The 25,999-nt window shown below is 42.6% G+C and overlaps 1 protein-coding gene and 1 long non-coding RNA gene across 3 annotated transcripts in view; one reads left to right on the top strand and one right to left on the bottom strand.

Annotated features, from left to right (window-relative positions):
- XPO7 (exportin 7) overlaps nucleotides 1-19,597 on the bottom strand; it is an 84,241-nt gene extending 64,644 nt beyond the window's left edge. For both annotated transcript variants that reach the window (XM_030201976.1, XM_030201978.1), the window contains exon 1: nucleotides 19,473-19,597. In XM_030201976.1, the coding sequence (XP_030057836.1) occupies nucleotides 19,473-19,490 (18 nt within the window). In that variant the 5' untranslated portion in view covers nucleotides 19,491-19,597. The remainder of the gene's footprint in view (nucleotides 1-19,472) is intronic.
- A 117-nt stretch (nucleotides 19,598-19,714) lies between these two features.
- LOC115469391 lies at nucleotides 19,715-24,590 on the top strand. The gene is made up of 3 exons (XR_003942000.1): nucleotides 19,715-19,893; nucleotides 20,039-20,186; nucleotides 23,837-24,590. It is a non-coding gene; the product is annotated as an uncharacterized LOC115469391 (long non-coding RNA).
- The last annotated feature ends 1,409 nt before the right edge of the window (nucleotides 24,591-25,999 follow it).

The following is a 25,999-nucleotide window of genomic DNA, read 5'->3' as shown; positions in this document are numbered from 1 at the left end:
TGGAGTCTACTCAGAGGATAGATATGTACATAGTGGAGTGCTTCAGGGATCAGTACTGGGGCCGATTCTAGTCAACATATTTGTGAGCGACATTGATGATGGGTTAGAAGGAAAAATTTGCCTTTAGATTTGCAATAGAGTGGACTCCCAAAAGAGTGGCTGTTGTGGTGTTATCCTGGGTAAGAATAGTGGGAACCGAGGCTGATGCTGGATAGACTTCTATGGTCTGTGTCCCACAAATGGCAAAAGACAGGTGAAGCTTAGGCAACTCTAGTGTTGTAGATCACTTTAATGTCACATGTTGCAAGTGAGGGTGCTCTGGAGATCAGAGGGGAGGGAAAGACATCTTGACTGGTAAGTTGAATACTGTCAGCAATACTAGGGGATGACACGTGGTAGAGGCTGCTTATATGGTTGGTATGGTGGAGATTTGACAACCAGTGTTTAAGCATGGCTGACTGGGACCACACAGAGTGGCAGGTGTGGCTCTGGCCACCCTGATGGGCAGACTGGATGGACCATGCAGGTTTTTATCTGCCATCATTTACTGTGTGCTACTGTGTAAGATTCTTCAGGATCCCAAACAATAGATTCAAATAAAAACAAAATTGCTTTTATGCAATTACTGTGTTAGGAGTTCTCTCCTCTCCCTCCCCATTCTGCCTGGGAAACCTTAAACCTTCACTTGTTTGTGGTTAATTCTGAGTAGGGAACACATGCAAGCTATTTGAGAAAAACAAGATGGTATTAGCCTTATAAGTCAGAATCACCCTTTGGACTGTAAGAGGGACTTGGAGAAATTAGATCATACCTACTAATTTTCTTTCCTTTAGTCCCACTAGACCAGTCCACAGCTTCTGGATTATGTCCATCTACTAGCAGATAGATACAGAGAAACAAAATAGTTCTCCATTTGCTGGTCGATGGACATAACCCATAGATTCTGGACTGGTCCAGTGAGGATGCTAAGAAAAGATGTGTTGCTTACTCTTGTCCAAAATTACACGGACTTCAAAGGAGGGTTCTGCACAGGTTTCAGAATCAAATGCCTTCTTCCATAGTTGTGACAGGCATACAGAGCATGGAAAATCTGAGTGGGGCCAAAAGGGAGCAGGAAGAGAATAAAATTAGGGGAAATCAAATTGACCTCGACACAGACAATTGTTAAAACAAGTCTGGCCTATTTATTGACAATCTTCTATTCTCAGCTGCCTTGGAGCAGGTTAAGAATTAAATGCCAACCCAATACATCTAATATTCATTGACTCAGTTAAGGTAACATCCTTTATTTAAGGGGAAAAAAGCAACTGACCCAGACCATTCTCCAGCAATCTTCTTCCCTCCTCTCACATTAACAAAGGAGAAAACCATCTGTTACTAGCTGCTTCCTCAATAGCTCCCTGTTTGTTGGCTGACCTCACAACAAAAAAAGTTAATCCCAGGCCACCCATCCAGTGATACCTTCCTACAAGGAATCCCAGCTTTGCCATTTCTATTAAAACAAAACAAAACACACAGTTTTCTGCTTCCACACCAGCTTCTTTCTGTTTGTGTGAATTACAGTACTGATCCCTATTTTATAGTGAATGCATAGTCAGAGTAATCGGGATCTGCAACATTTGGGACACTGTAGGCGGTCACCTCAACAACTACACACATCTGTCACAAGAAGTCCTCACCCATCCCTTATCTATTTATGCCAGAAAGAGATACTGAGAACAGATTACGACTAAACTATTACACACAACTGAACTGTCATACACTGCTACTGCTGACAGACTGCTTTCCTCACACTTTGGTATTTTATAGAATGCCCCTGCCATTCAAAATGATCACACAATCCACAGAGGCAAGCAACAGCCAGGGTAGAGCTGTCAACAGCAGAAAGCACAGACACCCTGAGAATGGTACAAAGTGAGCACTACAACCTGTTAACAGCATATGGTTTCCAGTTTATAACTTCACATACTTTGATGCAAGGTAGGAATAGGTAGAAAACCAGAAGAGTAGAGGATAACACACAGTTTCAACACGGGGAGTGTCAGCAAAGTATATTTTTATTAGGGTACCAACGAGAGACCGATATGGGCCGTGTTTTGGCGAAGATATCCACCTGCTTCAGGGGTCAAATGTAACACTTGAATGCCTACAGGGCTTTATGTAGTGCCGGTAGTTGAACAGTTCCATAGAGCTAAGGGTCACAGAAACAAACTGTGGCACGGTGGCAAAAACGCCAATCCCTATGCCATTCTCTAGTGAGCATCTCTGTTAACGTGCAGCTCAGGCTTTGAGCAGGGCCTGGGTAGCTCGCCTTTCCAGATCTGGAAAAATCAGGATGTGAAAAAAAAAAACAGGATAGCTTATTAAGCTAGCTAAGCAGCAACTTCCATCCTTCGCACAGATGAAGGCCAAATGGGACCTCTAAAATATTTACATGCTGCCATACCTATAAGTGACTGCAACTATTCAACGTGGTCTAAAATAAAGCTAAAGGAACTATCAACACACAATACTAACTTACTGAAAATAGCTCTCACAAAAATTAATTTTGTGGACCATCAGATGGTGAATCACAAGATATGAAATATTCTTATGTCAACACCCTACAAGCAAGACATTACTATGGAACTCTGCAGCAAAAGTATGGGGAAACCTGGGATTTCAGGAAGCTGGATAGAAAATTTATGAAAATTCCTTTAATAGGTTATCTATTTGGTAAAAATTAGGGATACATACATGGGAAGGAGAACACCTAGGATCCTTGGCAAGAGAAAGGACTAAAGAAGTAGGAAAGGTTTCTGATGCTCCCTGATATTTCTGAATTGTTCACAGGGTTATATGAAAAAGTTAGAGTGGCAGACCTCCAAAGAATAGTTTAAAATCTTGCACAGTGCTTACATATCTAAGGCGAGAGGGACTAAACTGGGACAGTGGGAAGAGGATACCTGCATTAGGTGCAAAACACAAGTGGGAACTTTGTTGAGTCCCTCAAACTCGTATTTATTTAACACATTTATACCCCACATTTTCCCACATAGTTGCAGGCTCAAGGTGGCTTACACAAATACAAAACAAAATAGGAGCATAAAGTAACAGAAATATAAAGCAACAGTGAAATAAGGAGGCCAAAGAATTGTGGGCCAAAGCAATAATGATAATCAAGAAAACTTTACAAATTGTGAGAGTGGAATTACAGCACACTGCTTCTGAGAGACAACCATTCCCTACTAGAACAAAAAGGTGACCAATGCTTGGTAAATCGCATTAAAGCTAATGAAAAAAGTGGCCACCGGGACCTCTTACGGAAGTCTTCCAAGGCTGCTGTGGGACGTCCCTGCAGCTATTTTGGCTGCAGAACCCATGGGGGCAACAGTGATTGGGGAATTGCTCTTGTCCTGAAGACCCACGAGACTACCAGGAGGCTTAAAGATAGTACTGGGGTGGGCCTTCAGGTGTTGGGCAGTGGGAGGGAAGGAGAAGGGCACAGAGAGTGATTGTGGGGAAAGAGGTTCGGTTTTTGGTTTTGGCCAAAATCAAACTGCAAATTTTGGTTGCTGTTTGGGTTTAATTTCAGTTTAGGTCAAAACCAAGAATCCCGGTTTCAGTTGGCCTCTAGAATCAACTGACACTTTACTCATAATTATTCCTCTGTTCTTGAAGGATGGGCCCTCAAGATCAGTAGGCCAAAACAATTGTCTCCTTGATACAGCAAAAAGCTGAGTTCTTCAACTATCTTCTGGCCCCAAATGTAATGAAGAATTACTCTGATCTGTGGAAGGCACTTATCACCTTCAGATACCACTTCAGGGTTCAGCACATGTCCAACCTGGTGCCCTCTGCCCCTGCCTCGACAACACAAATATTGCCTAGTTCTCATGAAAGAGAGATACCACTTTTCATAAGGAAGGAACTGACCTGAAGGAAAAGGTTTGTAACAGGACAGAGCCTGAGGCTCTGAAATTCTGTGAGCAGAGCAAATAGCACCAGAAATACCGCCTTCAATGTCAAATCCTTAACAGTTATCCCTTTTACAGGCTCAAAAGAGCAGCCTGATAATGTGTACAGTAGCACACTAATAAAGCACCGAGCTGTGAACCAGGGGTTCCCAGTTCAAAACTGTGGCTCCTTGTGATCTTGGGCAAGTCACTTAATCCTTCATTGTCTTTGGTCCAGACTTAATTGTAAGCCCTCTAGAGACAGGAAAATATCTACTCTATCTGAATGTAACTCACCTTGAATTACAAATGAAAAAAGGCGCAAGCTAAATCCAAAATCCTCCCTTCCCTTAAACACCATGTTCAAAACTCTTGTGACAGAGCCTCAAATACTTAACCCCCTTGAGAAAAATAACACACATCTGGATGAGCTAAGGATCAACCCCAATTCAGCCCCTATAGCAAGACAGTGGTCAACCCCAATTCAGCCCCTATAGCAAGACAGTGCTGCCACTTGGAGTCTAAGGGAGTTCAGGGCAGCCCTCCCCTGCAAAAAGAATAAGAGCATCAGTAACAATGACAAGAATATTGAAAAACCTCCTTCTTGACACCAGGATCTAAAAGCACACCATACTCTCACACACACCATGCAAGACAGTGAATATGCCTTAAAGTTGAATAGCCTTTCCTCCTCAACCAAGCCTTTTCAAGGGATAGGTCATAAGATAAAGGAGATGGAATTGCCCTCCCCCCAGGCTCCCAAAGAATATCTCAAAAGTCCTCAGCGGATCTCTGACCAACTACCTCATAAGATGTGCATATCAATGCCTCTTGGGCCAATCTGGAGCTGCTAGGATAACTATCATTTGCAACATCCGGCCTATAAGAGGCCATAGGGGAAATATGTAAAGACAAGTGCTAGGGCTGCATCAGAGCACCATACCAGCTGATCATGGCTCTTTTCTTCAGCAGAAGAAATTGGGGTGGTATTCTTTTGGGTTGCCTTCACAGTGCCTTCCACTGATGCATCACAAGGGTGAAAACAGAATCTAACAATTGTCACTTGCACGGTTTCAGGAAGTTCCTGCTCAGGAAGCCCAGCTGAATATTTTCCACCTCTGCTATGCATACTGCTGAGACCGCCAACAGTGCTTCTCCACCCATACCAACAGAAGTCTCATCTTGTAAGCCATCTGGGCACTTCTAGTTCCACCCTGTTGATTTTTATAGGCTACTGTCATAGTGCTGTGCTGTACAGATGGTTTCCATTGTACCAAAGGGAGAAGGGTCTGAATCGCTCTCGTTGCCACTCTTGCCACTATCCAATTTATTGGCCACTTTGCCTTTATCACAAGCCAGTGCCTTGGGCTACCCAACCACTCTAACCACCATTGTCACCATGATTCAAACAAGTTTCTGTCCAGCAACCACTACTTCAGGATGTCCCTGGTGTCTCTCTACTGGGGAGATCTCACTTGGTAATCCAGAAATAGCACCAACCACTGGGAAAAGAGGTTACAAAAGTCTCATATGAGCCCCTTCCACAAAACCAGATCCAGGATTGCCTGCATAGATTCCAGGACCTGGAGGTAGTTCCAAACCCTGGGCCTCTAGAGCCGGAAGCAAACTGTGGGTCTGCTACTTGAAGATCCTTTCCTTTGTTATACCAACTTTCCATTCTTGAAGTTGGAATTAGCCCTCAGGTATTCCAGGAACTGAAATGAGTCTAACCTATTCTTGGAAGAGTTGACCACCCATCTCACCTAATCAACAGTTGTTATCACTCTGGCAGTGGCTGTCTGACTCTCCTCTCAGGACTTTGACCTCTTTTATTTATCAAGATTATATCCCACCTATCCAACTCATCTAAGCAGGTTACCACTAACAGTCATTCAGAAATGAATGCACCAATACATTCTCCTTGCAGAGCATGGCTTTATTCCTGGATATTCCTACCCTAAAGCTGTGTTTTTGGACATTTCTGGTGCATTTCGTAACCTTGCCTTCCCCTTATCCCAACCAGCTGTGTAGATAAGTGGCTTAATACAGTTCTAGAGATAGTTTTTACCGTCTGGCAGATCTGTGGAATGTGTTTGCTGTAAAACCTGTCAGAGCACTGACATCCGGTGGCCTCCAGATAGGCCCGCACAGTGTGCTGAGACTCTCCAGCACGCTTGCAAAAGTGACAGGAGGTTGTTGAATTTCGTCAGCATGTGCATCGCTGCTCATTTCATCCTCTGTTCATCATCAGCCGTTGTTGCCTGTGTGTGGGCGCATATCTGGACATCAGTGCTGTCGTCAGCTGTTTGTAGATCGTAATCAACAGCTACGTAGCGATGAAACTCCTCTTCAGTAACACCAGCTGGGATGTCAATAACTTGTTCATCTGACGCGTTTGCAACAGCTGCATCTGTTTCGTCCCTCTCCACATCCCTAACAAAGCTTGCCCGCTTGTAGCAGTTCACAATGATTGCCTGTGTAACATGATTACCGGCTTCTTTCTGCATATGTAGGGAATCCAACAGCGACAGATTACGAGCCAGTTCAACAGCACGTTTATCCTTGCCAGTCTGGTCATCCATAATGCTCATCAAACGACGTAGCACAAGAGTCCGATAATGTTGTTTGAAATTGGCTATTATGCCCTAATCCATAGGTTGGATCAGAGAGGTAGTGTTTGGTGGCAGGAAGACCACCTTGATGTTAGCCAGCCTGACATCATCCCCGTGTGCAGCACAATTATCACAAAACAACAAAATCTGAGGCTTTTGTGCCCGCATTCTAGTGTATAACTTCTTTAGCCACTGCTTCCAAATTTCCCCAGTCATCCATGAATTTGCGTTAGCCATGTACGACACAGGAAGTCGCTTAACATTCTTGAAGCAACGGGGCTGTTTGCTCTTTCCAATAACGAGTGGTTCCAATGTCTCACTCCCATCCATATTGCAGCAAAGGAGGATCGTCAGTCGGTCCTTCGACATTTTACCTCCTGTAGTTTCGGCTTGTTTGAATGCAAAGTGTTCCATCAGGAATCGCTTGCCAGTAAAGACCGTTTTCGTCAGCATTGAAAATGTCACGAGGTGAAAACTCGTGCAAGATGGTAGGAAGAACTGAAACAACCCAATTTTCAGCACCAAAGTCATCAGCATCTTCTTTTTCACCATGCTGTTTCTTAAATTTTATGTTGCTCCTTTCCTTCCATCTTTCCAACCATCCAAGTGGCTTTGAATTCAGTTAGTTCAAGACTTTCAGATAGCTGATTAGCTTTCTCCATAAGCAGTGGACCACTGACAGGAAACTGTCTGCTCCTGACTTGAGAAAACCACCGAAGAAGAGCACCTTCTACCTCCTCAGCTTTTCCCACCCGTTTTCGTTTCCGGTGTGGATTTGTATTGTTTTGCCAGTCTTCCAGAAGCTGGTCTTTCTGCTTCAAGATACGTGAAATTTGACTGGGATTGACACCATATTCTTTAGCAATAGATGCTTGACTTTGTTTTCTAATTTTTTAAGAACTTCTATTCATTCAGCCAGTGTTAAAGTCAAACAGTTCCACCACGACGACAACGACTCAAGTGTATACTCTAACAACATTCTTTCGCTTATTCTGCCTGTGGCAGTTAAAGGGGCGGTAAATTTGAAATCCCGTTGGTTGTCACGCGCTAACCGGCTTCCATATTCCGTGCGTGCGCTTATGCAGAGTCTTTCCTGCAGAGGAGCAGCCTTAAACCATGCATATAAGCGAATCTTGCACTTATCAGTGGTGCGCTAAACCGAAGTTTGTCCCCATAGAAATTCATGGCGCCAAAAATGGGGCTGAAGTACGGCATGCAGTTAGAGCATGCGCTTATCCGATGTGCACTTAAATGGGGTGCACTTTATATGCAATTGATGAAGGTTTTTGAACAAACATGGGGGTCTATTTACTAAGCCACTCTAGCGCCTTCTGCACAGCATTGCCGACAGTCAGCACTAGTGCACAGCCAGCCACACTAGCAGCTTAGTAAACCCCAGCAATAATTTGGTATAAAAGCAGAAGAGAGATTATTTCACGAGTTATATTCAGAGGGCTTTTAATCACCAGAGGGAGCTGGTTACTGTGGTCAAAGGGTTAGTGGGGTAAAAACAACAAATTGTAGTGGATGAAAGCCCTCATATAGGATTTTATGGGGATTTCAGTTAGGGAAGGTGGACACTTTTTGTGTGTCATTTGAGGGTGTCAAGGTGTCACAGATATCTCTGAAATGGTTTTTCCTTAGAGGTTTGGAAAAGAATCCAGTTGTATTGGGAATCATCCCTTCTGTAATTATCTCAGCTTATTCATTTAGTTGGAATCCATGGTTGCGTGCTGATGAAGGAAGGTCAAACTCACAGCATCTATTAGCACTGAAGAGAGCAGGAGATTCTTAAAATTAAACATTGTATCAAGCACAAGGAGATGGTGGAGTTCCAACCTTTCCCAAGATTTGTTCAGACAATATATTTGTGGCACACCAGGGCAAACAGCTTGCTTGCAGATCTGGGATCTGCACCCAAATTTGGGCAACTTTTATAGAATCTGGGGGGGGGGGGCATATTTCTTTGTTTAATTTATGATCCCTTATTCTGTATTTGGTGAGGGTCTATCTGTGCTCTACATAAGTGATTAAAGTGAGGGATTCAGCAAGTGCATAAGGAACTTCATCAGTCCAGCTCATTTCATTTTTCCAAAAGGAGGCTTATTGGTGTTCTGGAGTCCAGTATATCATTTGCAGAACTATCTTTTTACAGATAAGGAAGGTGGTGTTTGAGTCTTAGAAGTTAGTGCTATTTTGGTGCAGCAGGTCTGCTACATAGGTACCAGTTCTGATTTTTGCAGGGTTTTGTGTTGCATCACAAACTCTTCTAATTGCTGACATGTATGAAGTATAAAGTAATGAAAAGGGTCAGAGAAAAAAAAATGTCACCAACAGATCAACACCAAAACAGTTAGAATACCTTAAAAAATAGGAATGTGCAGAGACAAAAAATTCATTTTCAGAATTTTTGGAAGTTCTGTGTCATACCGGGTCAGACCAATCGTTCCAGCAGTGACCAATTCAGGTCACAACTACCTGATAGGTTGATTACATTAAATTGATTTTGTGAACTAAATTGGTTTAAGGCACACTAACAGAGGCACATCCCTACTAAAACAAACCAACAAAACATCACTATGAGCTAGTCATTTGGATATATTGAAAAGGACTGCAACTAACACAACTCTATGGGATCCTTTTCAACTTGTATCCAAAGTGATTAGCCTGTAGTCTGGTTTTTGTTTTTTTAAACAGGGATGTGCTTTTGTTTGTGCGTCTTAGACCAATTTAGTACACAAAATCAAGAAGAACTTGAAGCACAGAGTGCGACAGGAATGTCATATCAGTCAGTAAAACTCTGAAGGATGAAAACCTTAAAAGCTTTTACCAGAAGTGCCAACAGCAGAGCTGCCAAGTTTTGGCCAGCCCTGGATTTCTGGCATTATAGCACCTGCATCAGGTCCCAGAGAAATAAAATGGATCCTGTGGCAGATAACCTGTGCTAACCTTTAGTAAAAGACCCCCTAAATGCCCTGGTTTGTATTCTATATTGATTAAAAAAAAAAAAAAAAAAAAAAAGCTCAACTTTATAAAGGTGTATCTTGTCCAGGGGGAGCACAAGCATTATAGCACCTGCAGCACCAATTTCAATGGATAGAATCATGGATTGCAAATACTACACTGCTTTGGGCTGTATGTTTAAAACCAGGACAAGCAAAAAAGACTCCCTTGGCAGCTCCGCAATAGGAACACTTAACACTTAAGTGCCACAGAAAGAATAAGAAACTTCCTACAACCAAGCCAACATATCAATGACTGCTTCAATATTAGTGTACAGATGGACATATTAGGACGGAGATGTAGCAAGAGTAGTGCACATTTGAGGAAAAAAAATAAGATTTATTTTGTGCCTGACTAGTTTAACACTAAGTTTTTGTAGGGTGCAGTAGAAAACCAGACATATATCTGCTCAGCGCTAAACCTCTGATGAAATCATTTGGTCAGACATTCTCATTATAGAAGCTCTGATGGAACCCCTCCCTTCTTCCACCTTCTCCTTATACTCTGAAAATCAATTCTGCTCTATTACAACTGCTCACTTCCAAATTTAAGCAACTTAGATTGTGAACCCATTAGGGACAGGGCAAAGTACCTGTAACAGAAATTGTAAACCACATAGTCACCTCAGGGATCACTTGCAGTATATCAAGTACTGAAATAAATAAGCATAAGTATATGCCCTTTAGCTGAAACTGAACATGCAGATGTTGTCATATGACACCAGTCTGACAGCTGGCTTTATACAGGGGAACTATACAGAATTTAAGTGTGCTTGTGAAGGATACACGGGATAATTGTAAGAACTGTGTTGAGAGTCTGGGTAAAAGACTTCTGGGGTAAGGGAGTCATAAGAACATAAGAGTAGCCATACTGGGTCAGACCAATGGTCCATCTAGCCCAGTATTCTGTTTTCCAAACAGTGGCCAAGCCAGGTCACAAGCACCTGGTAGAAACCCAAATCGTGGCAACACTCCATACTAGAAATCCCAGGGCAAGCATTTGCTTCCCATGTCTGTCTCAACAGCAGACTATGGACTTTTCCTCCAGGAGTCCTGAACACTGTATTAAATCTGAAAACCTTCATGATAAATTTACCCAAAATAATCTACAGAGCGAAGACAACAAACTGAATAGAAACCAGACAGTACAAGATATACCTTTACAAAGTTAAGCTTTTTTTTTTTTTTTTTAAATCAATATAGAATACAAACCAGGGCATTTAGGGGGTCTTTTACTAAAGGTTAGCACAAGTTATCTGCCACAGGATCCATTTTATTTCTATGGGACCTGATGCAGATAACATGCTCTAATCCTTAGTAAAAGGCTCTCTATAGTGTCACCGTTAAGCTTTTAAACTTGACAGCCAGGTTATATCCTTAGCTAGAGCAGTATAGACAGGAAAAACTGGGCAGACCTTATCTACCATCATCCAATCAAAAGCTGGCAGTGGGAACTTCCCAATCCTTGGAGAACGAGATCAGAGATGGGTCCTAATGGAGTAGCCTACTGGTTAGTGCAGCTGGCTTTGATCTCCACTGCAGCTCCTTGTGACTCTGGGCAAGACACTTAATCCTCCATTGCCCCAGGTACAAAATAAGTACCTGTATATAATATGTAACTCGCTTTGATTGTTAACCACAGAAAGGTAGTATATCAAGTCCCATCCCCTTTCCCTTAATATAGTTTTTACGGATTATATAAAAACTTTTAAATATGGTAACCTAGCTGAAATACACTCTTCTCTGACGAAATACAGACTCTTCTCAGATGAATCCTTTCAGTTACCCAATCACACAGTTCACATGCTAGCAAATTAGAGGTTAAGGCTGTTTAAAAACAGAACACTTGGGAAGCTTGTGCTGAGCTTGATAATGTTAACAGTAAAAGGGATGGCTGGTAGCTCGCAAAGTAAATGTTACATACTATTATGCAGAAGGTCCCCTATTCAATTGTTTTCCCAGATAAGGCAAAGCTGTGGATACTGCAGGCAGCAGTCATAGAATGAGGAGAAGAAAAGTTGTGATTGCATGGAAGCAATGTCTAAATGGTCAGAATCGGGGCCCATGGTTGCAAGGTTATGAATGAAGCCAAGCTATATGGCCTATTGCTCAGGATAATGAGCCAGATAAATATGTTTGGAGAGGAAGAAATACTAAAACCTTAGGTAGTGCAGAGGAAGCCACATGCTGCCAGATAACAGCCCAGTTGTGACTCACTGAGCTGGAGGGAAAACAAGCAGGAAGATTGTTGGGTGAAAAAAAGAAAAGTTACAGACCATTCTTATAATTCACAGAATCTTAAATTAAAAACCAAAACATGATGGGAAACAGATCTATATCTTAACTTTCCATGTTCAGATTAAATTGGCTGATATGTATTTAAACATTTAAAAAACCTGAAATCCAGAAATACTTCTAAAATGCAAGGCTTCTGCTCAGATGCCGAGTACTGCTTCTTCCCTACCACAGCAAAGATTTCAGTTACTCCTGCAAACTTTTTACAGGCTTAATTATGAGCATGACCATAATAATAATAATGACCACTCCTGACCACAGATGGCTCCTTCTTCAAACTATGCTCTGGGAAAACTCATATATAGGAGAACTCTTGTTCCAGGTTTCTCCAGGGCCAGTACAACTACTAGAACTTCACATGGCAATTACTCCTAAAAATTGCTACCTGAATACTCAAATACTCCCCCCCCCCCAAAAAAAAAAATAAAAACAACCCAAAACTTCAATAGTAAAACACAAGCAGTTATTAAGAAGCAGACCAGATACCAACTATCACTCCAGGGAACTGAGGGTTGGTTGGCACTATCAGCAGTCAAGCTGCAGTTACTGTCACGTTCAAGGTTAATATTTAGCTCATTTGGGAGCACAAACCATAAGATGAACTCTTAACAGAATAAACTACTTGAAGACTAGCAAGCAGCTTAACTTGAGAACAAATCCATGAAGATCAAAGCACACTGGTACTGTAACCAAGTTGTGACAACTACTTCTTTATAACTACCCATCAACAGTTAGAACATCTTTTAAAAAATAGGAATGTGCACAGACATATTCTTGTTAAGCAAAAAAAACAAAAACATAAAAAAACCCACATAACTTCCAAAATTTCTGAAAATAGCCATACTGGGTCAGAACAATGGTTTCAGCAGTGGCCAATTCAGGCCACAACTACCTGATAGGTTGATTACATTAAATTGATTTTGTGAACTAAATTGGTTGAAAGTACACCAACAATGCACATCCCTACTAAAACGAACAACAAAACAACAACACTATGAGTAGTCATCTGAATATGTTGAAAAGGACTGCAACTAACACCACTCTATGTGATCCTTTTCAACTTATATCCAAAATGATTACCCCCATAGTTTGTTTTTGTTTTTTTAAACAGGAATGGGCCTGTTTGATTTTGTGCACTAAATTGGTCTAAGGCGCACAATTTAATACAATCAACCTACAAAATTGTGCACAATCAATTTTAGTGTATTAAAAAGATCTAAAGAGCATTTAAATATTTTACCAACTTGAATCTGTGAAACAAACAAAACAACTTCATATATATCAATGAACTATGCTTTCTATCACAGGATAAGGACTTTGACACTATCAGGAACAACGAGCAACAGATTATTACATCAGAATCAGCTGTGTGTCAACCAAGTCAAGACAAGTGACAAACCATTCATCTACACAATTAAGAAGCCAAGCAGAAATGAAATAGTACTGAGATGGAATCTGAATAATCATCTGAACTCTATGTACTTGGAGTAACAGTGGACCAAAACACTTTCTTTCAAAGTATACAGAGATGGGGAGGAAGGGATCATTACCAGCAACATCCTGCAAAAGTTATTTATTTAAGCAAATTTTTTTAGCCCATCCTCTCAACAACACCCAGAACAGGTTACGGCGATTAAATTCATAATAAAACATAAAAAAATACTTAATAAAAACATACATTAATTTCAAATTGACAGAAATAGTTCAATGAAGCAGTTCCTCAACATAAGTTCTAACGGTTTTCGGAAAACCCAGTAAATCATCAACAGATCTTATAGTACAGGGCAAACTATTCAATAACCAAATCAAGAAAGTAGACTCATGCCCGGGCAAACTAATTAAAAAAAAAAAAAAAAAAAAAAAGCAGCCAACCATACTACAGTACTTATGGATCCACTATAAAAACCCTATGCTACTCCACAGCATGGTATATGTACATACGGTTTGAATAATCTACCCATACCAAAATATTAAACTGTGTCCTAAACTGCATGATGCCAAATCGATGGCTTGTACTTACTGGCTAGCATGGCACCACGCTAAAGTAAATGCACACAGAAAACTCATGATACGGTCATAGAGGGGTAACAATTTGCAAAACAAGAAATAAAATTCTTTAAAGAGTTAGACCAGCAAACGAGAAAAAATATGAAATGCACAAACATGGCAGCAAATACAAAAAGCTGTTTCAGTCATCACATGTTGATCAACACCTGACAAAGGAATGGTTAACATGGAACATGGAACTTAAGCCTAAAGATGAGAGACTGACAACAGATCAGCAGACCATGGACAAGATGATTTACAGTTAGCATTAAAATAAAAAAAGGGGGGGGGGGGCAGCAAAACAGATAAATCCAGATTCTGTAGCAGAAACCCCCAAAACAGTTAATATATCTCATAACTGGTTGTGGTGGCACACCAGAAGGCTTGCATGCAGAAAGGTACAATATGTTTTGTGATATGCATATGAATGTTTTCTTGTACACCAAGTTATAGGTGGCACAGAAATTTTTTAAATAAGGTAAAACCGCTTATACACTTGAAACCAGAAAAACACAAACAATACAGTACAGAAGAACACTGGGATCATGACCCTAACAGAACTACAGAGAATGAAGCTGTGACCATCTAGGACATTTCCATTATCACTGGTAAAAAGTCCGATACAAGAAAACAACACTATGGTAAAAGTAAACGCAAGAACAGCACTAATAGCAGTTTAAATTTATTAAAGTTATGAATCACTTCTGCAGATCCCCAAAATGTGAAAATCAACAAAGAAATATACTGTGTGACCAAGGCAGCATCAGTAACAAACACTGATTCTGTACTATGTATGGAGCGAGAAAGAGAGAGATCATTAAATACCAAAAGATGTAATTAGAAACCAAGAAAATATGGCAGAAAGATAACAGAAATTGTTCCAGTTGTATTGGGTGCCACTGGCTTAAGAGACCTTCCCAATTCACCTTGATACGTTGCAATACATTATACTCTGAGCTCCACAATGCAACTATTAAGAACTGGAATACCAGTATGGCTCTAGGGATGCATTTCTTTTTTGAATAGCAAGTCAGAGGAGTAGCCTAATGGTTAGTGCAAGGGACTGTAAACCAAGGGACCCAGGTTCAAATCCCACTTCAGATCTTTATTATTATTATTATTATTGTACTCGTGAACCCTCCAGAAACAGAAATTCATTTACTTTATCTAAATATATAAGGCAAAATACCTCATACAGTGGAGGTATGATGATTCCTACATGAAGTAGTCAAGACAAAGGGGGAGTAGGGCAGGTAGGCTGTATTCAAACACAAGGGAGATGTATGTATGTATTTCCAAATCTTTATTTGGAAATACATATGTCTAAATATATAAGCCACCTGCAAGCCTAAAGACTACAGAAGTGGTGTACATTCAGGTGCAGGAGATGTGCTGCTGTTCCTGGAGGGCTCACAATTAGAAAATAAGAGTCCACTGCACTAACCACTAGGCTGCCCCTCTGCTATGTATGGATATCTATGTGACCACTTTCAAAAAATGCTGCCATACAGATGTCCATATTCCTGGTATTCCTCCATTCATAATTTGGATGTTTGTAAAGTGGATGCTCATGCTCGATGTTTCCAGCATATAGACATCAATCTTACATATTTTCCTGTTCAAAAATACATGAGATTTTTGGAACATTCTGACTTCGACGTCCTTTTGAAAATGCACCCCACAAGTCTTCAATTGCAAGAGTTCTATAACCAATATTGCACTTTTGGACATGACAGCTGGCAAAACACACTGAACTAGATCTGGAACTCTAAAAGGGCCTTCTCAGAGAGTCTAATAGAGACTGGTCAGCATGGGGATACCTGAAATCACCCTTGCACAAAAACTTGCAGCTCAAAGACTAAACATGATTAAATGGGACTACTTTAATGACATGAACAAGCAAGTGCAGTGAACTGCAGACCAGGGGTCATCTATTTGTTTGTAAGTTTCTTACAAAGACCTATACAAAACAGAAACTGGCTGTTGCAACAGCATTGTTTCTGTACACTGCCTTAATGTGTGTACTTGAAGGGCAGATAATCACATTTTAATAAACATAAGTACATAAGTATTGCCGTACTGGGACAGACCAAAGGTCCATTAAGCCCAGCATTCTGTTTCCAACAATGGCCAATCCAGTTCACAAATACCTGGCAAGATCTCAAAAAGTACAAAACATTTTATGCTGCTTATCCCAGAAATTAGCAGTGGAGTTTCCCCAAGTCCATTTTAATAATGGTCTATGGACTTTTCATTTAGGAAGCCATCCAAACCTTTTTAAAACTCCGTTAAGCTAACCGCCTTTACCACATTCTCTGGCAACGAATTCCATGATAATAAATAGAAGGGCACATTTCTAGAAAAACCGTCTAGGTTGCGAGTAAGATATGAAAAGACCCACCCACCACTGCCGCAAGCACAGGTACAGCGAGGGGCTTAAACTCAGAATTTACCCTTTTCTAGAAGGGAGGAGGACAGGTGACGCATAACAAACACTCACATCTCTGAAAGGCCTCAATAATGAAAACTGAAACAACACTCTGTAAGAAACAACAAAGCTCAAGTATAAGGGGCCATGATATGAAGCTGCCAGAAGAGAATACTGAGAAAGAATGAAGAAATTATTTACTGAGAGTACGATGAGTATCTTACCTACCAGAAAAGGTGAAAGTAACCAAAGCCATGATGGAACTACATATTATTAGAATACAAAGAGAGGGAGGAAGATGAAACAAGATGGTGAAGGTCTCTAGCAGCAGTTAAAATGTCTAACCTTATCAAAGCTTTGTTTGTTAGGAGTGGTTCTTGAGAACTAGAGATTTGCAGATGTGGTTGTCTTCACAAAAGTGGAAGTAAGGAGGAGCAAGGAAAAGCTGTTAGTCTTATCTCTAACAATTAAATTAATGGAATTCCTGCTAAAATAGTGAGTAGTGCAGTTTCTGGAGTCCAATGAATTACAGGATCTGAGGCACCATAGCTTTACAGATGAATTGATTCATTTCTTTTTGTGACCAGAGAGCTGGATCAGAGGAGAATGTTAGATGTTTATACCTGGATTTTAGCAAGGCTTTTTACACAGTTCCATATAGGCAGCTTATAAACAAACTGAATACCCTTCGTATGGGCCCTAAAGTAAGTGACTGGGAGCAGAGCTGGTGCAAGAGTGGTGGGCACCCTAGGCAAACCTTGGGCATTATGCTTCACCTCAACTAACTTTCAGGCCATCATCCTGCTGACATCTGCCCCCCCCCCCCCCCCCCCCCCCCCAAAAATATATTTTTGATAAACTCAAAAATCATTATCATTACACAAACATCCTATAAAAATGCAGGTTAAAGTATGTGCTGATGGTTCTTTGAGTTTGTGTGGCTGTCAGGACCTACTACTTTACTTTCACTGTTCCTGATGACTGCCTAGTCCTGTCTAATGATTGGGCCAACACTAATTGGGAGGCAACTAAGAACAAAATGAAGTTCACACTAAGGAAAAGGGCAATACCACTAGCATGAGGCAGGGATCTGTCCTTGGTCCAGATCTTTGTAACATTTTCATAAGCAACATCACAGAAGAAGCTATTAGAGTGTTGGTATTAGTTTCAAAAAGGCAAATATTTTCCAACAGGGCAGACATTCTGGAAGGTGTGGAAAACATGAAGAGGGATCTAGTGAAGCTTGAGGAATGGTCTAGAATTTGGTAGGAAAGATTTTATGGCAAATAAACAGAATGCACTTGGGCTGAAGCTGGATCTGGGAGACGTCATATCTAATGCTCTTTGGGTGGTCAAACAGGTACAATGATGATAATAATCCAGGATGCTTAGGTATATAGGGCCATTTAGAGTACCGTGCACAATCTGGAAAAACACCTTCAAAGGGCTATAACCAGATGAAGTTGGTCTAGAGGGTAGCTTCTAAAGTAATTGGTTGTCTATTTTGTTTAGTTCCTTAAATCTGTTCCCATATAGTTTACCGGTGGAGGGAGGCGGAGCTAGTGCTGGGCAGACTTCTACGGTCTGTGCCCTGAAAATGACAGATACAAATCAAGGTAAGGTATGCACAAAAAGTAGCACATATGAGTTTATCTTGTTGGGCAGACTGGACGGACCGTGCAGGTCTTTTTCTGCCGTCATCAACTATGTTACTATGTGCACACTAAAAGAAAGGTTGGATAGGGAAAACAAGATAGAGACAGTTAAATATCTCTAAGTTATACATGCAGAGGAAACAGGTCTCTTGCAAATGAAAAGAAGCTCTGGAATAGAGAGTCATAGAATGCGAGTTAAAAGGGGGTAGAAATGCAATGAATAGCCTCCCAGTGATAAAGGGAAGGGAAATGGGACTTGCTATACCACCTTTCTGTGGAATTTTGCAACTACATTCAAAGCAGTTTACATATATACAGGTACTTATTACCTGGGGCAATGGAGGGTTAAGTGACTTGTCCACAGTCACAAGGATGAGGGCCAGTACCTGAATTCAATAAACTATGGGAAAAGTACAGATGAATCACTGGCAATATATCCAAATGAGTTAATTCTGTGTATGATGTGATAGTAATGACCACTCCTAAGCCAAGATATATGGAGTACAACACCACCATCTCAAATTTTCTAAGAGAAGGAGGAAAGGATTCTGAAGACTGAGCAGTTCTTTTGAATGAGCAGACAAGATAGACCATATGGTCTCTCTCTGTGGTCATGTTTTGTGTTTCTATGAAACAGTAGGTAAAGGCGGCTGGGCAGACCAGATGGACAAAGTGGAAGTGGTGCTCAGCTACTGGAATACTATACAAATGGTAACCTGAAACATTATGCATTTCTGTATTCACAAAACCTCAAGCAATAAAATTACACAAACTAGAAGCCCAATTTATAGAGAAAAGTCCTGATTCGCTCAGGGTACTGGACATATGGTTTCCCCAGTACCCTGAATTTCAGCTGCCCAAAGAAGCTGACACTCCAATCTAAGAATCAAATCCTGTACTCCTGCCACTAGGTTGACCCACATAATTATTAATGCCCTAAGCTAAATGTACTTCTCTGCAGTATTCATAGTTGTAGCTCAATAGGCTAACTTAGCAAATTAAAGCTGTTTTTGATCTGCAGTAAGACAAGTGCCTTCTCAGAAGCTTAGAATATGGAAACATGATATTTTTCAGGTGAACTTCTCCAGCACAACACAAGCCTTTCACATGGTAAGATCAAGATACAAAACCAGAAAAAGGAAATAGGGTAATGCAGCATAGATAAAATCCATATGCAGACACAACTTCCCCCAGAGGGGAAGCAGCCCCCGCATCCCATCCTCTGAAAGATCCTAGCTTGGCTCCCAGAAGGAGGACCAAGATAAGGGCTGTCGGGAGCAGGGACGAGGCCAGAGAGCGCCGGTTTCAACCCTGCCTGCCAAGGCCTGCACACAGGCCCCCCCGGGTTCCCAGCCCAAGACAGCAGGAGGAAACAGAGTGAGCCAAGCCCCGGAGAGCAAAATGTCCCCTACCTGGACGCTGTCCTACTGGAAAGCCCAGAGGCCTGTCCGTGCAGGAATCGCAGAACCCGAGGCCCTTAGCTCCCTCCTCACACTCACCTGCACAGGATCCGCCATTTTCCTCCATTCATGCTCCTCTCTTACCGCCGCTCACCACGACGCATGCGCGCGCAGCTCCTGCCTGCGAACTTTCCGTAACTCCATGGGCCACGCTAGGTCGCAGCAGCCTCCCGTCACCTTCCGGAATGCGCAAGCACCGTAAAAGATGCGTAGCGTGAGCGAACGGCGAACGGGAGGGGGACTGGGCTTTGTTTACATGATCCTTAAAGGGGCCGCGCAGCGGGGGGAGACGGAGGAGAGCAATACGGACAGGGGAAAAGCATGAGCACCAGGGACTGGGAGTAAACAGTGGGCTGGGAGAATATCTGGAGCTGAGAATGGGTATCTGAGCAGGAGAGGCGTTAGAGAGTATGAAGAGCTCCAGTCCTCTGGGAGTAGGAAAGAAAGAAGCCTAGAAGAGGTAGGATGTGGGGGGTCCAGAGAAAGGAACAGCAAGTGCGAGCAGAATGAGAGAGAGAGAGCGGGTCTGAAACTGCAGGCAGGAACTACTGGGCATAAAACCCACGATCTAATTAACTCCCTGCAGGCTGCATTCATGTTTTCAGCTGCAAGGTAAAGCAGACTGCGAGGAATGAGACGGGGATACAGCCGAGTTCCAGCTGCTTTTTTTTCCCCCAACCCCAGGACCGAAATCAAAACAGCTCCGAGATGAACCGCTTTGAGCTGCCAGAGATAAAGCGGGGTGAAATATAAGTAAGTGTAAACACATAAATAAAATACCTGTCATGTGCAGACGGATCTAGTTATTTTGCCCCCTATCCAATAGGTTTTGGAGTAGGGCCTAAATCTGCTAGAGACCTACTGCAGATTATGGGCCCTATACAGCGCTGCCAAGTTACCACATGGGACCCGCAGCATTTATTTAAGTGGGTAAAATCGGGGACCACACTGCTTGGGGATGGAAGGTCAAAACGAGGACTGGCCAAGTGGCTCCCTCCTGGAGCTGGGTAGCTTGCCAGCTATACTAGATAAATGTAGAAAAGACAAAATAATGCATTGTTTCAGATTTTGTATAAATAACTTGGAAGCAAAATACACCACAGACTTTGGGGCCCGTTTACTACTACTACTAATAGCATAACCACAGACAGGAGCAGGAGAGGACAGACTGTGGAAGCAGGCATGCAGGAAGCGGCTTGCTGGTGCAGGACCTGGGCTCCTGCTTGGAGGCAAACATAGAAGGGTAAGGGTGTGGATGGGAGCAGAGGTGCGAGTGGGTGGGGGGGGGGGTGTAAGTGGGGGCGGCTTGCGGCGGTCTGGTTCTGCCCCGGGCCCGGTTATGTCTCTCAGTGGCCCTGGCCTGGGTGGAGAGTGATTTTTCATCTTGCAGGGAGAGCTGTCAGGCAATCAGAAGAGTGGACACTGAGCTGCCAAGTTACCCAGTTGCAGGAGGTAGACATTCCAAAAACAATATGATCGATGTAGTCCCTAATTTTACCTGTTGAAATCAGTGCTTCAGGTCCTATAATGCATCTGAATAGGGTTGACAGAAATCCAGGACTGGCCTAAAATCTTCCTATTTAGAACTGCGTGACTTGAGGCAGCACTGGCCTTCAGCCTAAACTAGGGGTTCTCAACCCAGTCCTTAGGACACACCCAGCCAATCAGGTTTTCAAAATATCCACAATGACTATGCATGAGATAAATTTGGATGCTTCTCCTCCATTGTATGCAGAACTGTCTCATGTATATTCATTGTCCTGAGGACTGGGTTGAGAACCCCTGGCCTAAACCAGTGATTCCCAAACCTGTCCTGGTGGAACCCCAGCCAGTCAGGTTTTCAGGACATCCTCAATCAATATTTATGAGCTGGACTTGCATGCAAATCTATTTCATGCATGCAAATCTATTTCGTGCATATTCATTATGGATATCCTAAAAACCTGATTGTCTGGGGTTTCCCCAACACAGGTTTGGATCTCTGGCCTAAACACTGTGGTGACACATGCTTGCCTGCCCCTACTCCCATGGTGCAGTGTTTTTCAGTTTTGTGGAACTATATACCCTGTGAGAAGCACATGCATACTTTCCCTGGTCCCATCACTTTTTGCAGGTCCTTGTCTTCAGTGACAGGAACATCAACTGAAGATGAACTGGATATTCAGCTTGTTCAGGGCTTGGTGCCTAGTAAGCCGAGTGGGCTGAATCTCAAAATTGGGCTTCTTTAATTTGACATTTTACTGCTATTGGTGTATGTGAAATCACGTGACTGGGAGGCTGAGGCGTTATATAGGGACTGATGGTGTCTTGCTGCCATGTTGAAGTATACAGAACAGGCACTGAGAATTGTGGCACTTTGATTCAGATATGTGAGCTATTTCAGATTGTATGATGTTATGTGGAGGAGTATTGTATTTCATCTTTGTTTGTGATTACTTTATCCATAGAGCCATTGTCCTGACGTAGCATGTGGTGAAACGTATCTATGCTTGCATAGGTCCTGAGAGAGCTTTTCACATGGAATAATTAAGATTGTTTCATGTGTTTTTATTAGGTCTGCACATATAATGCATTTAACGCACATTAAATGCCAGCGCTCTCTCGCTCACCTGAACTGCAGGGTCTGGCTGACTGGTCATCCTTCTGCTGCTGCTTTTGGAAGAGGCATCTACCAGTGCCGGCGTATGAGGGAAGCAGAGCCATGCACCCGTGACCCAGAAGTGACCGTGGAGGTACGAGTCCATGGCACTTTCGGGTTACTGAAGCAAGGCCAGAGAGACTCTGGGCAGCAGCTTTGGGGCCCAGAAGAGATGGCCCATTGAAGTAGGCCCGCGTTCTCTTTCATACTGCTTCTACCTGCCCCCTCTGCCCTCATCTTTAACGCTGAAGGCAGACTGCTTTTGTCATTTGCCCAAACTCTGTCTCTCTCTCTCTGTAGCATCCTGCCTCCTCTGACAGAACTTCCTGTTTCCAGGTGGGACGCCACAGAGAGAGAGAGACTTTGGTGAATGAGAGAAGCAGCGGCCTTCAGCGTTAAAGGCAAGGATGGAGGGAGCAGATAGAAGCAGTTTGAGAGTGAGAGAGAATAAGGACCGTATGGGGGTGGGAAGAGGTAAGCAGAGGTGTCAGGAGAAGGAGGAGGAGAGAGAGAGATGTGTGTGTGTGTGGGGGGGGGGGGTGTTTGAGAGGAACAGATTCTGGATATAGGGAATGGAAAAAACAAAGAAGGGAGATGGTGTCCATGGAGGGGAGGAAAAGAGAAGGGATGAGATGGTGCTTATGGATGAGAGGAGAGGAGATGGTGTTCAAGGAGAGGGAGGAGAAGGGGGAGGATGTGTACCCATGGAGGGAAGGGGAGAGAAGAGAGATGGTGTCTGTGGAGAGAAGGAGAAGGGAAGAGAAAAGGGAGAAGATAGTGCTCATGGAGGGGAGGAGAGGAGATGGTGGTTGGGGAAGCAGGGCCGGTCTTAGGCAGGGGTGACTGTTGCGGCTGCACAGGGCCTCGTGCTCTCAGGGGCCCCACACTACTGATGCCTACATCAGACCAAGTCTCTCACATTCAGTGGGAGACTCCCGCTTTCATGGTCATCTCCCACTCAGCAGCCTCCCAACTTGTCCCTTTTCTCCTGAGTCCAGCACTTCTCTACCTTGCCCCTACAGCCTCCCCCCCCCCCCCCCCCCCCCCCCCCCCTCGGCAAGTTCAGCCTCTGTCACTTCCCCAGGTCCTCTCACCTGGCTTGATCACTGGCAGCGACTATGTGATTACAGTAGATTGCCTCTGCCAGCACTGTGTGGTACCCCGCCTCCTATGATGTGACTTCCTGTTTCCACAAAGGAAAACCCCAATGTCAGCAAAGGCAGTCTGCCATAATCACAGCTGTGTTAAGAGCACCATGTGTTGTGTGTCAGCACATGGCTCTATTGCAAGGTTTGTGCATCAGCTCCAAATCTGAACCTGAGACAATGGAAGATTAAGTGTCTTGCCCAAGATCACAAGGAGTATCAATGGGATTTGAATTCTGGCTTCTCCTGAGCCCAAAGGTTTACTCATAGGGTGTCGGAGGCATGTGGGGCTGGTTTGATCAGACAAGGAGGCATCTCACATAGACTCTGTCTGACCTTTTCTTGGGTACACAGTACTTTCTGAGAGAAATGCAGACATTGAACTTGCAGTCCCATTTAAGTTTAATGTATCATTTATATGAACACTGAAATTATTCACTGGAGATGGACAAGGGTGCTTCTGAAGCATTATTAGAATGGAGTATTGCAATTAACTAATGTGGGCTCTGGTGCCCTCTGTTGGTCTTCTAATGAGTAACATAAAGCCCTCTGTATTTGGGTTTTTTTTGTTTTTGTTTGTTTGTTTTTAGCTCATGTGCTTAAAATCTGTTTGTACCTAGGCAGCGGAGAGTGAAGTGACTTGCTCAAAGTCACAGAGAGGATCAGCAGGATTTGCACCCAATTGGGCCGGAAATAACTTATGTACCTGAATGTAACTTGCTTTGAGCTCAAACCTTTTTCAGTAGTAGCTCAAGATAAAGTATTCTAGGTATTTTCCCTGTACCTAGAGGGCTTACAGTCTAACCCCCCTGTTTACTAAGTCAGGCTCGTAATGCCCACATGACATGGCCTATTCACTATGAATGGGCTGTGACATTGCCATGTGGCTTATTAAACAGGGGAGTAAGTTTGTGCCTGAGGCAATGGAGATTTAAATAACTTACCCAAGATCACAAGGAGCAGCAATGAGATTTGAACTGGGCTTCCTTGGATGTCAGCCCAGTGCTTGTAATCACTAGTTTTGCTCTACTCTGAGCTCAGATTTGGAAACAGCAAGTAGGAAAAATCCAAATCCAATAATGCAGATTATGAAAAAGCGCAACTTTTAAAAATTTCTCTCGTTTCTCTGTTCATTTTGTCATATCTGTGCTAACGATTTTTTGCATGCAGTCTGTAATATGATATAAATTCAAGTCCTCTCCAACCCTCGTGTTCCAGATTAATTAAAATCATTCTATACGTTACTGTTTGCCACTCTGATGGATACAGCTTTACAAGAAAAGGTCCTGTGTTAAAAGAGACCTTTCGATAGAAAGTGCCTCAAGTTAGACTTCCCTTTCAGATATGGGACCGTCTCTGGGAAAAGGTGACTCAAATAGCGGATCCAAAATGTTGAGTATAGCTGATTTTAGCAGTCTGTAAAAGCTACATGTTTCAATAGCTGTAGCTTTCTTATTTTTTTCACATAGAAGGATGGGGTTTGGACTGTTGAATTACAAATTGTTTTAACAGAATTCATTAAAAAAATGTTTGTTTCTGGAGACTTTAGTCACCTTTGACTACATATGATCAGGTATTGTGGGGCACATAATTTGGCTCCTCAAATCTTCCTGGAGTGGGGGTGGGGGATGTTGCCTACTGCAGAGCTGTATTCACAGTTTGAATCCCTTCATGTTTTGCCAGTGAGGTCGGGAATTGTGGCAGTGACCCTAAACTGAGATCCAGTTTTTTGTTTCAACCAATAATATAAATCCCTCTTGTATCCTGATTCTCCTTCAGAGGTGTGGACAGGTAGTTTAGTCCTAGAGTGGTGGGAGAAGGGGGGTGGGGGTGGAATAAGAGGTGGTAGGCACAGCTCCCACACAGGGGACTATTTCCTTCTGCATGCAAACTGCTATGCACCTGCTTGATCATCCTACAAACCTCAACCTTCTGCACACACACCCATCATCCAGCACATGAAGAGTACCAGGGCAATGCAAGGATACTGGGTGTCCTAGGCGAACTTTTGTAGCCTTATGCCCCCTCTTTCAATTAACTTTCAGGCACTTATCTACCCCCCCCCCCCCTGAGATTATGATTAGCGAATGACACGGACGGGACCCCCGTGGTAACCACGGGGACAGGGACTAACTTAGTCCCCATGTCATTCTCTACTTTGAAGCCTGTTAATGAACTGGACCGTTATTTATGTTTGAGTGATGCAGACAATGATGTTTTGATTTTTGCTATCGGCACATCTTCTGAGAAGACATCTTCTATTGCAGGAAGGACTGTGGAAGACAAGAGAACTAGACTGAATCCTGAGATTCTTGATGACTTATTCAGCCATAGATTAAAAAACCATAACAATGCTTATAGGGCATATTTCTCCACTGCTAGAGCATACAGAGCAGGTTGTACCCCTGGACATTTTAACAGGCTGGATTAGGAATCCTTGGGGTAGCAGAAGTCAGCTATTGTTGGGGTTTTATTTATTTATTGCATTTGTATCCCACATTTTCCCACCTATTTGCGGGTTCATTTTGGATTACAATACATTGTATTGATGGAAGTACAATCTGTTACAACATAATTATGGTTACATTATGAGGCGTTAAATTAAAACAAGTTGGAAGGGTAGAGAGGGTGGTGGTGGTGGTGGTGGGAGGGTTATTATAGCTGCTGATTTTTATGATTGTTTTCTATTGGTGATTTATAAACAACAGTTGCACAGCATTTTGTTCCTTTTTATGCTTTAATAAAAAGATTTAAATATAAAATCATAAGTGTTCAAGGCTTCT

Source organism: Microcaecilia unicolor, chromosome 4, assembly GCF_901765095.1.
Source record: "Microcaecilia unicolor chromosome 4, aMicUni1.1, whole genome shotgun sequence".
NCBI classification, from domain to species: domain Eukaryota; kingdom Metazoa; phylum Chordata; class Amphibia; order Gymnophiona; family Siphonopidae; genus Microcaecilia; species Microcaecilia unicolor.
Note: the sequence above shows the minus strand (reverse complement) of the source record. Positions and strands in the feature narration are given on the sequence as shown.